This window comes from Dysidea avara, chromosome 15 (genome assembly GCF_963678975.1).
Source record: "Dysidea avara chromosome 15, odDysAvar1.4, whole genome shotgun sequence".
In the NCBI taxonomy this organism is placed as follows: domain Eukaryota; kingdom Metazoa; phylum Porifera; class Demospongiae; order Dictyoceratida; family Dysideidae; genus Dysidea; species Dysidea avara.
The window spans coordinates 13,800,077-13,817,752 of NC_089286.1; the positions used below are offsets into that span (position 1 = coordinate 13,800,077).

At 37.2% G+C, this 17,676-nt stretch overlaps 1 protein-coding gene across 1 annotated transcript; it reads left to right on the forward strand.

Moving 5' to 3' along the window:
* The first annotated feature begins 14,877 nt into the window (after window positions 1–14,877).
* On the forward strand, window positions 14,878–17,380 carry LOC136245334 (uncharacterized). Its single transcript, XM_066036814.1, has 3 exons — window positions 14,878–15,268; window positions 15,324–15,647; window positions 17,289–17,380. Exons 1-3 carry the CDS (start codon window positions 14,878–14,880, stop codon window positions 17,378–17,380), a joined length of 807 nt encoding a protein of 268 aa, XP_065892886.1.
* Window positions 17,381–17,676: the final 296 nt, after the last annotated feature.

Genomic DNA, 17,676 nt, shown 5'->3' on the forward strand with positions numbered 1-17,676 from the left:
CATAATTCTTGTGATTGACAATTAACTTTAGTATAATTATAAATGTAATTCTTGCAAATGACATTAAAATTTAATATAATTGATTATTTTATCCTTACACCATTTACATATATCTTTCCAATTAATTGATTGTAGTAGTGGTTTGTAATCTTGATATGCTTTGTGTTGTCTTCCATTTGTAACCTCAAAGGCTTTCTCCTCGCTTAGCTGTTGTAGAATCATGTCCAGATCTTTCTTGATCGATGGGACTGTGTGAAAATCTTTGTTTTCAATGTTCTGTGCACTATTATTCAGGTCGTCTTTAAGAAACTGGAGTCTTACAGTGTCTACGACAGCCAAAGCCTTGGATGCACGAAGTACTGTTCCTGGCGACACATTGAAACCTAATCTTTGAATCATTATTTTTAATTTCCTATTAAGGTGCTCCATGTGTAGATCAACAGGGATGTTTTTCCTAACACGGCCACTTGTGTTAACAGTTCGGTTCCATGTAATGTCATGCACCTCTCTTGGTGATAAAAGCAATGTTTGTGTTAAAAACAGAAACCCTTCATTACAATAATTGTAGTGCTTTTCTTGTCTAAATATAGGAATCAAGAACTTCCAGTACAACACAATTCGTTTGGCATCTGCCTTCGCGTACAGCATCTCGAAACCCATACCAAAACAGGCCCATTGTCAGAATGTCCACAGCATATGAGTATACTGAATCATTGGATTCTGGCGTACTTTCTTCTTGAGCACAATCTCCTGTGTTTACTTCTGTTTCTTGAGTTGGATTTTCAGAGTTTAATTCCGAAAGTATTTTTGGTATGTCAGGCACCGACATCATTGTAAATCTGGTAACAAGCATTTTTGCTAAATCAGTGCATCCTTGTACATTGGGAAGTGTTTCTTGTAACAACTTAGCAGCTGTGAGGACATGGGCTGTTACGACGAGTTCCAAAAAATCTTCTGTTGCCTTCATATTTTTTTTGGTTCCTTTCCAAAGGAGGTGCGGTTAACCAACTGCTTCAGTTGAAACAGAGTGCCTTTGTCTGCACTTGAACTTGTATTGTAAAATCTGTTTACAATGGTCTACAGCAAAATTCATTAAAAATACATGTGTACAATATACTGTAGTCACATACCGTAACTAAGCACAATCTTGTATGCCAATCTGATATTACTCCTGTAAAGCCATTCAGCTGCTTTGTTTCAACAATATCAGAGGATCGTAGTGTTACAGCACCTCGGATGCGGGCTACTGTTAATTTATCTCCATAAATTACCCATGGAATCTTGTAAATTTCACCAACATCAAACAAACACTTTTCAGGGATATAGGCACCAAGTCCATCCAATATTTCTGCCATTTCTTTTATATTAGCCTCATTTTTCGTCTGAATACCTAAAGGTACCTAAAAGATTAAAAGTAGTGCAATACTGAAACATGGATGTATCATACACACTTACAACAACAGATTGAGTTGACATTTCTTCAGCATAGATGGATGGAATATGGCAAACCACAGATTTCTTCTCATTGCTAAACTCAGACATGTTTCTAACAAGTACTCTAAAATATACACAAATTATAATTAATCAGCAATGTATTATACATTGTACCTTGATACAAAGATCACCTTGGCCTGTGGCAGGTAATGAATAGAATTAAAGGGGATTACATGATATGAACAACCATACCATCTGCTTCAATACTGTCCCTTATCTTGGACTATTTCAGTCACAGCAAAAAGCCCTCCTTCATCATGCTTATCACAAGTAAATGCATCCTCTTCATCTTCATCTGATACTATAGAAACTTCTCCAACACTATACACACTGTCACAGGTGCTACAAGTATCATCAGTGTCACCATTATCATCAAAAATACCATCTTCTGGAACACCAATAAGGTCTTTCAAACTGATTTGAGGTGATACCATGAAGAAACGAGGGCATCCTGAAAGGAGATAACATTATACCAAAGTTTTGTTAAGCAATAATACGTACTTCTCTCAGATCTTTTAGCCCATTTCAAAACATCTGCATCATACCTATCTATCAAACTGTCCACAATATTGTTAGTGGTTGATGGTGCCATACATACCATGAAAGGTTGCAGGTACGTATATACCTAAACAATCTTAAAATAAAATAAATCTATTCAGTTGATTCTAACCTCTCTGTTTGTCCCAGTTGCATACAATAAAAAGGAAATAGCACGTTGAATTAATGACATCTGCATACACTTCTTCTTTAAAGTCATTGATGTCAAGAAACAAATGAACTTTTTCCTGCTTTAGGAAACAGTTCCCGGAAAAGCTTGACTAATGTTGGGACATTCTGATTAAGTTCATGCCATATTCTAGTCCAGCAGAATGTTTTCAATGTTTGATGGTTACCTCTTAGAATAGAGTTGTGATTCAAACAACAAATAGCATTAACTTCTTTTCTGATTTGGCTGACGAGCCTCTGCAGTAGGTATGTCGGTGTCCGTGGAAGATGAGTAAAGGTCGACGCTGCTGCTTTATAACTGCGCCTTGATAAAGAGCGTACAACTGGTTGTCTTTTTGGTGTGATCACAGTTCGTTTCATCTTCTTGGTCTTTTTATCACGAGCTAATACCTATATTAGTAGAGCTGCTAAGCACTTTTTTTGTGCACTTTGTGATAAAAGTATGAAACTTGGTACATAGTTTGCATGTACCATAAAGGTCACTTTAAGATCGGGAGCCACCTCAGATTTGACCTTTTGTGACCTCTAGAGGTCAATTAAGTATTAAAAATGCCTAATTTCTACCTTTTGACCATTTCTACAATCATGAATAAAATATAAAGTGTTGGGTATCAAATGAAAGCTGAATATTCAAGGAGTAAAATGAGACTGGAATTATGTCTGTACCATGTTCTATTACAAAGATATACATCTTTAAAGTTTTATGCATGCCCGTGTATCTTAACTCAATGTGCATATCTAGGCAAACTGGCTTGAAAGGAGTGGATGGAACAGTGCTCTAGTACAGGCAGACATTACAAGTGCAGATACAGCAGATTCCTTCATTGAAGTAAGCCATGTGACCAAGACTAGGCATACACACCAAGTCACAGCTGCATGTATCCATGCGCTCTTGAAACAAGCATATGACGAATACACATCTGAGTCAGGGATTAATTTGCCTCTTGTCTGCTTCTTTTTGGGAACAGGGAACCACATTATCTAGATCAGCATCAGCTAGTGAGCATAATACATTGGTTCTGTCAGTTGCATATATAGTCTTACCATCTACAATTGGGATCTTTATTGCCTGGTGAGAAAGAAACCTGAAAAGTTCAGTTTTATTTTCATCCAAGTGTAAGAAATCTTTCCATTTAGGTGGAAGGACTGTAGTAGAAGCAACTCTTCTTCGTATGCCTCTTCCTCTCTTCTCCCTCGTTGTTGCTTTCAAACTATTTTCCATATACACATCCCAAACAATGTCAACTCTATTGGCATTCTGTAACTGAGACAATATATATGAACCAAACACTGTGTCTGCATAATATTGAAAAGTTCTTGACGTTCCAGTATGAAGCATGTGAACAACAGCACCATCAAGAGTTATGGCATCAACGTTAGATGTATGTAACAATTGCTTTTCACACAGTTCAAGACAATGGAGGAGATCTGACTTTGCACTAGGTCTAATTTTTCCTCCCAATGACAATGATGGTGGAGTGGCCTGATTTTCATGGGCAAAGAATGTATCCAAATCCCCATCTCTGATTTGACAAGATATATATAGTGTAGAAAAAAGACTACAGTCATTCTTTAGTGCTGTGATTTGATTCTGCTGTCTTGTAGGATGATGTTTGACTGTTGGTTTGCTGAATAAAGACAACTTATTTTTGATGATTGGCTCTGTAATGGGGTTTTCACATTTCTCAATTTGTTCTTCAATAAACCTTCCATAGTGATCCTCACGTATATTCTTCCATGCACCTGAGAGGACTGTAGACACTGACATAGTAATACTAGCGATTTCTATGTTCAATGAGATAAACCTTGAGGAGTTGTGGCTGGCCTTTGGAACTGGATCTAATTTTAGGTATATACCTATCCGTGAAGTAGTTATTAACATGGATCCTAGAATTTGTGCTACTCTCCCAATCTTTCATGCATTTACAGGATGCGATACCGTCTCATCATTTTGTGGTAGGGGCAAGAAGACAGCTTGGAATACATGGAAAGTTTATCCTGAAGTCATCAAGGCTTTTGAAGAGTTTCCATTGATGCAAACTGAGATCAGTGATGTGGCAATGGAAACATTGGAACAATTTGTTGTGCTGCTATATGATTGTACAAGTGATATCATGACTGTTAATGATAGTAGGAAATACTTGTTCACACAGAAGACCAGAAGTCTTGAGAACCTGCCACCAACTTGTGAAGTACTCAAACAACATATTAAACGAGCTAGATACCAGTCTATTTGCTGGAAAAGGGCCTTAACTCCTATGCAGGAACTTCCTGACCCTGCAAATTGGGGGTGGAGAAAGACTAGTACAGGCTGGGAACCTCTTTGGAGCACAATTTCAGAAGCATCCCTAGCATGCCATGAACTAATCCATTGCAGTTGCGAGAATGGATGTACCAGACAGTGTAAGTGTGTCAAGGCTGCACTTAAGTGCACTGCTCTATGCTTCTGCCAGGGGGAATGTCATTATGATTTATAAATGTGAACTATTGTCTGTGAACTTTCTATTGCTTAATTGAAATTACCATTGTTGTACAAATTTATATACATGTAATCAGGTAAATAATAGCATAAAATTACAATAGAATACAGTATAGACATAATTCTAGTCTCACTTTACTCCTTGAATATTCAGCTTTCATTTGACACCCAACACTTTATATTTAGTCATTGAAAAAGTGGTCAAAAGGTAGAAATAAGGCATTTTTAATACTTAATTGACCTCTAAAGGTCACAAAAGGTCAAATCTGAGGTGGCTCCCGATCTTAAAATGACCTTTAGGGTATATACAAGCTGTGTACCAAGTTTCATGCTTTTATCACAAAGTGCACAAACCTTCCTGTTTTTAAGACTTAGCAGCTCTACTATATAGTATAAGTATGCAAACAGTAATATACTTAAATGGCCTTACAATCACATCAGCATCTGGAGGTAAATTTCTCATTCCACTGTTTTCATGTAAAACTGTTCTCATGCCTTCTACTGGTAGAAGATCCATTGCAAGTAATCTACTTTCAATGGTCTTAGACTGTTTAGAAAGATCATCCTCTGCTTTCTTTTTGTTCTAAAGAAGACTTTGGCACTGACGACACAAATAAACATTAGGGTTCTCAAACTGTCTGATTCTTGATATGTGGACTCTTCTAATTCTAGCTATCTCACTTTTGAGAATAGCCAATTCAGGTGCACATACCTTGTTATACAGAACCTTTCTGTTATTTTTGGCTACAAAATCAATCCATTCCTTGTTAGCACGCCCAACAATTTATCGTATGTACCTGAATTAGAAGTATCTGTAGGTTCAGAAGAAAGCCCGCACAACGCTGCAGTACTAATACCCGAGTTAGCCATCGACCACTTACAGACATAATGGCAAACAAGAGGTGCTTATGGTCACATGAAGCAATCAACACTAACAAGACTCCTGTGAGTCCGGCACGAGTGGGGCTTAAGACTTGGCCCACTTTTTTGGAGTAGGCACTTATAATCTCTAGTTGATAAGCGCCGTAATGGAGAAAAAGCGGTCTGGCCATGCAAGACTATTGCGGACCCTATCTTATTCTTCTTCTTCTTCGTCTTTTCGCACACTTGCAAAAATTGATATAAAATGCAAACGCGTACTCCGATCGCCTTGAAATTTGGCACACAGAAAGGGAGTCCAAAGGCGAATCATAGCATCAAATTTGGTGCAAATCCGATGAATGATTCAGGAGTTATGACCGATTATTCGCGTAAAACAAGATCGATTTGTTGTCACGCCTACAGGATAAACTGCTTCATGGAATAAGTTGACAATTGCTATGCAGATGGAGTAACCATCGTAGGAGTGCCTTTTGGTGGTTTGAAAGGAATCGAGATTAAGACCACGGAGATATGACACAAAACCCAACCTGTGTCACAATTATGCAATCGATTTTTAGTAATAAAAAAGTATTAGTTTTTACGCCTACTAGGCAAACCGCTAAGAGCAATGAGCTGAAAATCGGTGTATAGCTGGAATAATCTTCATAGAAAGTCCTTGCAGTAGTATAGAAGAATTGGATTACAAACCACTGAGTTATGATTCAAAAGCCAACTCCGTGTAGCAAATGCGAGATCGAGATACTCTAATAGAACAGTCACCCTAATAGAGCATTCAGCTAATTTATTTACTCCATTATAGAATTCTATTACATTACAAGTTATTTGTAGGGACTTCAGCTGCAAACAGTTAATCTTATAGACAGTTCAGCTATAAACAAGTCATGCACCCTGTAGAGAGTTCACCTACAATTAAATCACTCTCTAGAGAATTCAGTTACACACAAGTCACTGTGCAGAGAGTTCAGCTACAAACAAATTACCCTGTAGAGAGATCAGATACAAACAAAACACTTTGCAGAGAGTTCAGCTACAAACAAATCAATCTTTAGAGTGATCAGCAACAAACAAATCAACCTGTAGAGAGATCAGCCACAAACAAATCAGCTTGTAGAGAGATCAGTTACACACAAATCAACCTGTAGAGAGATAAGCTAGAAACAAATCACCCTGTAGAGAGTTCAGCTAAAACAAATCAACCTGCAGAGAGATCAGCTACAAGCAAATCACCTTATAGACAGTTCAGCTACAGTGGATCCTCAGTCATCTGAACAGCTTTGTTCTTATAGTTTGCCAAAAGTGTTCAGATAAGTGAAATTGTCCGGATAACTGAAGCCCATTGATTTATATACAGAGCTTTGTTCAACTACTCTAATAGAACAGTCATTTACTCTAATAGAGTGCACACTAATGACAAAATACTCTAATAGAACAGTTGCATTTGGCATTCAGATAATCGAGGTGTTCGGATAACCGAGGTTCGGATAAGCGAGGATCCACTGTACAAACAAATTACCCTGTAGAGAGATCGACTACAAACAAATCAACTTGCAGAGAGATCAGCTAGAAACAAATCACCCTGTAGAGAGTTCAGCTACAAACAAATCAATGTGCAGAGAGATCAACTACAAACAAACCACCCTGTAGAGAGATCATCTAGAAACTAGACACAATGTAAGGAGTTCAGCTACAAGCAATACACCCTGTTGAGATTTCAGCTACAGACAAATCACCCTGAAGAGAGGTCAGCTACAATAAAATCACCCTGTAGAGAGATCAGCTAGAAACAAATCACCCTGTAGAGACTTCAGCTAGAAACAAATCAACCTGCAGAGAGATCAGCTACAAACAAATCACCCTGTAGAGAGTTCAGCTAAAACAAATCAACCTGCAGAGAGATCAACTACAAACAAATCAACTTATAGACAGTTCAGCTACAAACAGATTACCCTGTAGAGAGATCGACTACAAACAAATCAACTTGCAGAGAGATCAGCTACAAAAAATCACCCTGTAGAGAGATCAGCTAGAAACAAATCACCCTGTAGAGACTTCAGCTACAAACAAATCACCCTGTAGAGAGATCAGCTAGAAACTAGACACAATGTAAGGAATTCAGCTACAAGCAGATCACCCTTTAGAGAGTTCGGCTACAAACAAATCAACCTGCAGAGAGATCAAATCACCTTATAGAGAGTTCAGCTACAAACAAATTGCCCTTTAGAGAGGTCAGTTACAAACAAATCAACTTGCAGAGAGATCAGCTACACACAAATCAACTTGTAGAGAGATCAGCTACAAACAGATCACCCTGTGGAGATCAGCTAGAAACTAGACACAATGTAAAGAGTTCAGCTAGAAGAGGTCACCTTTTAGAGAGTTCAGCTACAAAGAAACCATCATATAGAGAGTTCAGCTGCAAAATAAACCACCATGGATGTAGAGAGTTTAGCTGGAAACAAATAACCTGTAGAGCGTTCAGCTAGAAACAAATCACCCTGTAGAGAAATCAGCTAGAAGAGGTCACCTTGTAGAGAGTTCAGCTACAAAGAAACCATCCTGTATATAGTTCAGCTATATTTTAAGTCACCCAGTAGAGAGATCAGCTGCTAAAAATATCCTGTGGGGAATAATGGGCATGTAATAAACATATGTATATAATTTGTATAATTACTAATAAAATCAAAAATAATTGAAGTATTTAAAATCTTCTATAAGTTCTTTTCTTCTTCCTAGAGGTTCCAGGATCCTAGAGGTTTCATGATTCAAGGGTTCCATGGTTCCAAAGGTTACAGAGGTTCCAGGGTTCCAGAGGTTCCATGGTTCCAGAGTTTCCAAAGTTCCAGAGGTTCCAGTGGTTCCAGGGTTCAAGAGTTTCCAGGGTTCCAAAGGTTCCAGGGTTCCTGCGGTTCCAGTGTTTCTGATGTTCCAGGGAGAGTAACCATTACTCTAAAGGAGTAACATATGCTCAGAAGGTGGTGTGACTTATTCTTCAGATTAATGGTTATTCTCTTCGGAGTGTTGTTTACTCTCCAGAGGTGTTAATCCTTTCTACACTGGGAAGTCTTTAGAGCGGTAGTTACTCTTCATTTTTAATAGTGTAGAGATTCCAAAGTTCTTTATAGATGTTCCAGATAAATAAAATCTAATCAAAAACAGCCAAGCTGTAAAAAAAGGTGTGGCCCCTAAAAGGCCAGAACCTCTGTAACCTCTGGAACCTCAGAACCTCTAGAACTCTGGAACTCTACGACACAATACACTTTATAGTAAAATTCTGTAGGCAGTTTAACAACTTTGTAAAATGTTTGCATAAATGACAAAAAATCGTAAAGTTTTAAAACCCTTTGTCTTTTATGAAGAACTGGTGCAATGATAAAAACATGGGTACCATCTTATTTACCTACTCCAGAGGAGTTCAAAAATCATTGTTTAATAGCAGATACATGAGTTATGGGTGTTTATTTACGGCATGTCGAGGCAGTCGTATGTGATTAATTTTTCTTCACTGATTTCATCTCTATGTAGTGAAGAAAGGTGGTAGGAGAAAAATTCACCATGTAATGGACTCCCCTATTCATAGTGAACACGATGGTGCAAGTTGCAACTCTGTACTGCATTGCGTTTGTAAGTTACAGACTTACAGTCGTTTTTCTAAGCACCTGTAATTTATTTTCCCAATACTTGCTGTACAAATCGATCTTTCCGTTGCTGCTACTTTGTAGCACTGTAACTCCAAAAGTTGCTGGCATACAAGGCTGAAATTTGGCTAGAGCATGCATTCGGGAAAGTAGATTATAAATATTCAATAATAAAGAATTTGAGAAATGTGCCATTATGTCAGATTTGGTCACATATATTGTTTAACCAGGCTTGTGCCTTGCACTTTGTGTGTGTGTGTGTGTGTGTGTGTGTGTGTGTGTGTGTGTGTGTGTGTGTGTGTGTGTGTGTGTGTGTGTGTGTGTGTGTGTGTGTGTGTGTGTGTGTGTGTGTGTGTGTGTGTGACCTGTAGGCAGTGTTGGGCAAGTTACTTTGTAAAAGTAACTAGTTACATATTACTTGCAACTGAACTATTTAGTTACAGTTACATATTACCCATAAAATAAAGTGACTATAATAACATTACATATTACTTTGTGTCCACAGCCTTAAGCTGTCACGTGTGAAACTACCACTTTATCACGTGACATGATTGCGTTGTTGGACAATGTGTAAATCTTGGTTGTAATTAAGAAGCTGCTGAATAAGCTTCATTCAGTAGGCTTGGTTACTTCATTGTGGCTAGGTATTACTCAAAGAATAACTAACGAGATTCGTAACTTCGTTACTTGTAGTAATAATATTATGTAATATTAGACTCGTTACAGTAACTATATTACATAGGTAACGCGTTACATTAGTAAGTGAAGTAACATGAGTTATATTACCCGTTTTTATAACGTACACTGTGAAAAAGGTGGGATATAAGATGGTATTTCCAGTGGCTTATTGAATACAAATAAGCCTTAATATAAATCCTGTATTATACTCATGTTACTCTTTAGTATAATCCATACTATACTATTAAATATATGGTTTCAGTATATTTACCACAATACCAGAAATAGCTTATATCTAGTATAATGTCCACACTATACCATCACATATATGGTTTCAGTATGTTTAACACATTAACTAAAGCCTTACATGTGATTGTTAGTATAATACAGATTATATCAAGCTTTTTTGTATTCAATAAGCCACTGGAAATACCATCTTAAATCCCTTTTTTTTTCGTAGTGGTATTTCATTATATTACTTAGTTACCACAAAAGTAATAATATTACGTAACGCATTACTCCCAACACTGCCTGTAGGTAGATCTGCGACTGTGGTCATAGTGATATATATATATATATATATATATATATATATGTACACATCCATTTCCTTAAATTTGAGTGTCTGTGCGCGTAGATCAACAGCTTTCTTAAATTATGTCATGTAATATATGCACTTGCATGATGGGAACCTTGAAAACTTAGAAAGCATTGTTACATACAGTACAGTAGTGCTGTATGTTGGTATCACGAAGGTTTAGACTTTACTGAGAAATTTGTTTTAACAGAATATTCTACTACAAGCCTGTGACATTCAGTCATGCATAACAGACAACTAGTTACAGCGGCAGTTTAGCTATTATTATTATTGGTTTCTCATCCCCACCCACATTGTCACTTTTCTTAGCATGATTCCATGCAGTACATAATCTCCCATTTTTCAGCAATTTATCTCAAGAACTTTTTTATTGATGTCAGAATCTATGGTAGATAGCTAGCTATGATCGAGCGCGATCAAGCCAGTGAATTTACTCCACTCGAGACTCCCTCAGTCTCCTCTCCAGTGCACAGGGATGGGGATTATTCCATCAGTAATTCAGTTTTTGGCAAAAATTCACTCATCTTCATATTTTGCGACAAGAATTTCCGTTTATTTGAAATCCATCCGGACTTCGAAATATGCACTCTTCGAAATTAAAATCCTTCAAAATTCAGATTTTGCTTCTTGTGCGAAATTTTCTGTTTCGAAAATAACCCGCTATACGGTATGTAACAAAAAATTAGGAATTAGAGTAGGGACTAGGGACCCGCCGATTATGCTGGCGTAATTATGAGCATAATAGGTGCCTGAAAGCATTGAGCATAATGCTAGCATAATAGGTAGAATATTTTGTAACAGTATGAATTCTTGAATAGCTATCACAGAAAGATCGATATACTCTAATAGAACAGTCAGTAACTCTAATAGAACAAACACATAGCTGACTGTTCTATTAGAGTATATCGATCTTTTCTGTGATATGCATTTTGACAAGTAAGTTTATTATTTTATCCATAAACTGGAAATTATCAGCAGAGCATTAGAACTGAGGCATAAATAATTGGGCACAATTTGAGCATAATAGGTAAGTTGTGAGCATAAATTTAAGTATAATAGGTAAATTTTTGAGCAGTGCAGCATAGCATAATAGGTAAAATTATGACCATAATCGGCGGGTCCCTAGTAGGGACAGTGTATATAGTGCTGCAATAAAAAGTACTGGATCGGAGTAGTACGTAATGTCATATTCACTTCTTATTGTTTTACAGTATTTGGACATTACGTACTACTCCGATCCAGCTTGTTTCATTTTATTGCAGCACTATACACTGTCCCTACTCTAATTTAAAATTCCTAATTTTTCTGAAACTTGTTTGTGAAGTTTTTTTGCAAGCTCATGACCACTAAATAGCCTGCTTTTTACAAAACCAGTCACAATATTTTAAAAGAGTTAATCACAGCACTATTACACTAGATTATGAGTCATACAATAACAACTGATCAGTGGGCGTGGCTCTACATAAGCCTGCAGACAATAATGCATGGATGTGGATCTGTGCATACCTACAGACTGATGAATGGGCATGGCTACCATGTCTACAGACAGTAATTTATGTAAGTGGACGTGGTTCACGAAAACAGGGCTATGCTATGATGTGTTACTCAGATTTAATTTAGCATGTGGGGTCAGAACCGAATAATCTGTAAAGCGGGACTTGGATGACCTGACTCCGTTTAACATTGTTACTAAATAAACTATATTTATTGACTTACACATTGCTATATAGTTTGCTGCGAGTTGCTCTCACTGATCGATATCAACAGCGAGTCATATACGTGTGTGTTCAAATAGTTTGGTGCAACCAGCAACCACTGTATTCAAATAGTTTGATGCAATATACACTGGTAGATGGAAGCCGTACTATAGTCTATTAACACTCAGGAGTATATACATAGAACCTTGTCTGATGGCCATAGTAAAGAAGGATAAAAGTTAAGACAATAGTGCAAGCATTGTATGTTTATCAATATACCAAAGGTTTTTTTTGTTTTTTCTTAAGCAAACTAGAAACGTTTCTGCGAAAGAATTGGGGCTGTAGCTGTAACCAGTTTTCCGCTGTGCTTGACTGAAGGCATCAGGCAGGCAGGCAGTGTAGAAAATTCTGTTGAATAATTTTAAAATCTGTAGCAACTTGACGGAAACATTACGGGTCAATCCGAAGACACTTTGGGCTTGGTTGTACCCAACCAATACTGTCATGTCATTGTGAGGAAAATTTGCTGCAGGTTTTTGGGTTGTATTATATCACAGATTGCCCCCACACCTTCAATGTCCCTACTATACAGTACTATCATACTGTATGATATTACACATGTATTTCTTTGAATCTAGTTTACTATCAATTCTACCACACCAGTAAAAGTATTAAGTAACCTCCAACCAAATACATTGTATTGGTACCAACTTATGGCTGAGAATGGAAACGGACGTGGAAACCGTAGTGAAACCGGAGCATTTAGAACTCTATCTCTACCACCACCAATGCCACCTTGTAACATAACAGTGAAGTTGATTGGTATTACCTCAGTCAATATTAGCTGGGAGGTTAGCAGTCTGTGTGCCTGCTATATGTAGTACTGATGTGGTACATAAAATACACTGTAATTAAAATAAGTCACACCTAGCTTGTTACCAATGGTCTGTATGTTCTTTTATAGATTCCAGTATTCAGCTCCAGTGTGGGAACTATATTTTACACATATGTAAATTACAAGACTCATTTACCCTTGAATGTTAGAATAGTCCGCAATGAGACTAGCATTGTCATCAACAACTTAGCAGAAGGAAAATCATATGTTTTTACATTTTGTTTGCGTAACGAGGTAGGGAAAGGGCCTTGTGAAAAAAAAACAATTACTACACTCACAACAGGTAATCATTATGAAAATTGTGTGATTATTACAATGTTTAAAATAAATGACTGTTCTATTGCAGTAGTTGACTGTTCTAGTATCTCAATCTTTACTTACAATCATTGTCCCATAGAAGTTGGGGGGGAGGCATGGCCCCCATCTACACTGCCTATGGCATACATTATTGTCAATGAGTAGAAGTCATTAATTCTACTATAAGGAAATGCTTTTCATGCATTATAAATAATAGCCCTGTTAGTAGAAGACAAATCATCTGCTACAGTAGAAGTACAGTTTATTGTTTACACTTTATGTACTCAAAAAGTAGGCTTGTGTGAGTTATACTCAGAAATTATATCATAATTCTATTCTCAAAAAGTTAACATTATGCTTTTATTACTATCAATATTCCCATTTTTATAACTTTTACTTCACTTATTAATTGTACTTAAATTGTACAGCAAGACGTCGTACAGTAAAAACTGCTAAATCTAGCTGTCTCACTTTGTCAGAAAAGCTATTTTGTTCGCAAGATATTTAGTGACTATAGTATATATGTGGCCATGGCCCATGAGCAAAAACTGGACATTTTTGCAAATTCTACTATTAAATGTATTGAAATAACAAGGGTAAAAATTGCATGCTACATTAAAAATTGTGCACCATTGCTTCAGTATGTGCTGAAACAAAGCTCAAATCAATAAAATCTACACCATCGGATTCACCTGTTTATTTGTTTTGTGTTATCACAGTGTAAGGTACAAGAGTTATGGGTACTTATTTATGATGTGGTTGAAATAAAGTTTACCATTGTCATTTCTTTGTTGGCATGTCCTTCTTTGTCCACACAAAGACTTACAGGGAAAATGCTATACCTTGATTGATCTGCCAGTTAGGCACCGGCCAATTATGCCAGCATAATTTAAAGCATAATAGGTGACCAAAAGCATAATGCCAGCATAATAGGGACGATGTTTGAAAATTTAATTAAAATTAATGCACAATACGCTCGCCTGAAAGAAAGCAAATATTCACTGCCAATAGTATTATTAGTGCATTTCATATTTAAAAACACGTATTAAACCGTTTCTTTGTTAGTTATTCACACTTTGCAGAAATAAGATCGAGATACTCTAATAGAGCAGTCACATACTCTAATACAGCAGTCAGGTAAGGCTGATATGCTCTAATAAAACAGTCAGTTCTATAGCATAATCTTGATTTTGAAAGCATGATTTTGAGCGTAATAGGCTTAATTTTTTAGCAATGCTCAAAAGCATAATAGGTAAAATTTTGGGAATAATAGGCCGGTGCCTACTGCCAGTTCATGGTGAATAGAGTGGGCCGCTTTCCATCTTTGTAGCTTGTTTCAGTCATGAGATTTGATCAATTAAATAGGCGCCTGTAATTTAATTGCCATATTGTTGTTGTACAAATCAAATTTATTGCTGTTCCAACTATCTATCAATATAACTTCAAGACTATTTTGGTTGTCCACTCCTTTGTTACATAACAAAAGAAGCAATAAAATGGAACTGGAGGAATTGGTGAAAACGACTGGTTTTTGCTCACCCACATATGATACATGCGTGAACATCTCATTTGATGTTATGTTATTTAGTACCCACCATCCCATTGTGACTGTCACTGCTCCCAACACTCAGATAGTTGGTCAGTCACTAACGTTGGAGTGTAATGTAACTACTGTGAGAGGTATCACCAGTAGAGTGGATATTATATGGAGTAGGGATGATGTGGAGTTGAACAGGACAATATCACCGGCTATGATTAACAGTTCACTGTTCTACAGTTACACCATTTCAATGTTAAGTACAGACGATGAGGACAGAGAGTATAAATGTACAGTAGAGATCAACAATAGTCCAGTAGCTGCTGATAGTGTTACACTTGATGTGATGGGTATAGTTGTACATTTCTCTGAATCAGTTATGCATGTGTGTATATTCCTGTGTAGTTCCTCCTCCTACTGTCACCATATCACCACCTCATCCCATACAAGGAGCTATGGTGGGTAGTCCCCAAATGATCCAGTGTACAGTGAGTACAGTTAGTGGAGTGGAGTCCAGTGCAGTAATGATCAGTTGGATGGGACCTGGAGGAGACACTATTACAAATGATAGTAGAGTGACCATCAACCCAACCAATTCTAGTGGTAACACTTACACAAGCAGTATCCAGTTTACCTACCTGATGGAGGGAGATGAGGGTACATACATGTGTAACGTGATGATACTGGAAACTAAAGGATCGGCATTAGTTGTACTGGAGACACTCACTGGTAACAATGACTAGTACTTATTGTAAATTTATCATACATTATGATAGTACTGCATAGTAGGGACCACAAAGGAGTAGGCGTGGCCCGCTAAATAATATCACCCACAAAATAGCCTCAATTTCCCCTGATGACAATGAGGCAGTATAAACTAAGCCCAAAGAAGCTTTCAGATTGACCCGAAATGCTTTCGACAAGTTGCTAAAAAAATTATTTAATGGAATTTTAAGTGACTGACTGACTGATGTCTTCAGACAAGCGTTACTCAAGAACAGCTAAGACTACGGACTTGATTTTTTCACTGTTTGGTGTCACTTCAACCCGACAGGTGCCTTTTGGCATACCGCAGTATGTACAATACATTCTTCATGGACTTACCAGTCTCCTCCTTTGTGTCCCATTCATCTTTGCTGACAGCGAAAAGTATCGATTTGGTGATAGCACGTGTTGGCTTCCTTTTGTAAGGGAAATCGTTTGTATTTCTCATAGTGGCTATTTTGATAGTAGAGGTACTTTACAAACAGTTTTTGATCCGTACTGCTGGGTAACGGGTTAAACATAGCCGGCAACGAAGCTTAATGGATACTTCACTTTTCAGACAATAATTGATATAACTGGGGCACATGGCACTATTTCTTTCTTTCGTATGCATGGATTGCAGAGATGACTTCGAACAGTTCTTAATTCAAAATGGTGTGTAACGGGTTGAACATAGCTGACAATGAAGTGTAATGGATACTTCACTTTTCAGATGACAATTGGGGCATGCAGCACTATTTCAGATGCAGTATGCGTGGGTTTACCAATCATAATAATTATTTCCAAAAAAAGTTAACAAACAAGTACACAGAATTTTCAACTACAGTAGGAACCATAGCACATCGATAAAAAGCACTGAAACAAGCTGGAGTTGTGCACGATATTAAATATTAAATCACAGTAAACCAATAAGAAGTGTGTATATCCCTACTGTGCTCAAGATACCATAATGGAAAAACACAGTAGGAATCTGGATATAATACTTATTGTTTTACTGTGATTTAATGTCGTGCCAGCTTGTTTAAGTAATTTTTATCGATGTGCTATGGTTCCTACTCTAGTTGAAAATTCCAAATTTTGCTGTGTGCTTGTAATGTACTAGCTCAAATAATACATGGTCTGCAGTGTATGGTGATCTGAGAATTAATGGCAATGGGGAGTAAGACATCATTAATTTGCAGTACACTTAATGTATCTATGACGTATATTTCACGATAATTGTTATACATACTGCAAATTGTATATAAAGCCTATATGTTTGCATCCTATGTGACTATAACTGAATGGTTCATGTTTAACATTGTATGGCAGCTGAATTCCAGTGTACTAAACTTATGGCCACGCACAAAGATGTACTTCATGACCTCACCATTGACGCCATGCACATCATATAAATCTTTGGGGCTTCCTGGGTAGTGTATATTTTGCAACTGGTTCTGGCCAATCAACAAGCAGAAGGTTCTTTAAATTTATAATTGACAATCTGTATAAACAGTGCTTGTAGCTAAATGAGATGGTTTGAGAGGTCACAAGTTGTGCATCCATAATTTTTTATACAAGTTGTTTATGTGTAGGTGGTGAAATACCACATCTTTATAACTACAGATCAACCAGAGGCATACTACACAAGAAGCCAAACATTGATGGTGGCATTAGTGTTCCCTGCAATAGGAACAATTGTCTGTGCCAGCATGTGAGTAAATAAACTACTGGAATCACAATCTGATGCTTTTTAACTTTACAGGTGTATATGGGGTAGCTACACATATTTGTATAATCATTCAAGAAAGGCACAGTGGCCAAATACAGAACACTGATTTAACATTACAATAACATTAATGACTATAGGGTCATCAGGGGTGGATCTAGGATTTATAAAAGGGGGGGGCTAACTCAAGGTAATAATCTCTTGGGTAGAGGTGTGTGAAGCACACTTCCCAGCATGCGAAGCATGCTGGAACTAGGGGGGTCTGGGGGCATGCTCCCCCAGGAA

Coding starts and splice junctions, on each gene's coding strand:
- LOC136245334 (XM_066036814.1), top strand. CDS start 14,878: ATGGAACTGGAGGAATTGGTGAAAACGACTGGTTTTTGCTCACCCACA. Junction 15,269..15,323: donor TGTTACACTTGATGTGATGG/GTATAGTTGTAC, acceptor ATTCCTGTGTAG/TTCCTCCTCCTACTGTCACC. Junction 15,648..17,288: donor TGTACTGGAGACACTCACTG/GTAACAATGACT, acceptor TTATAACTACAG/ATCAACCAGAGGCATACTAC.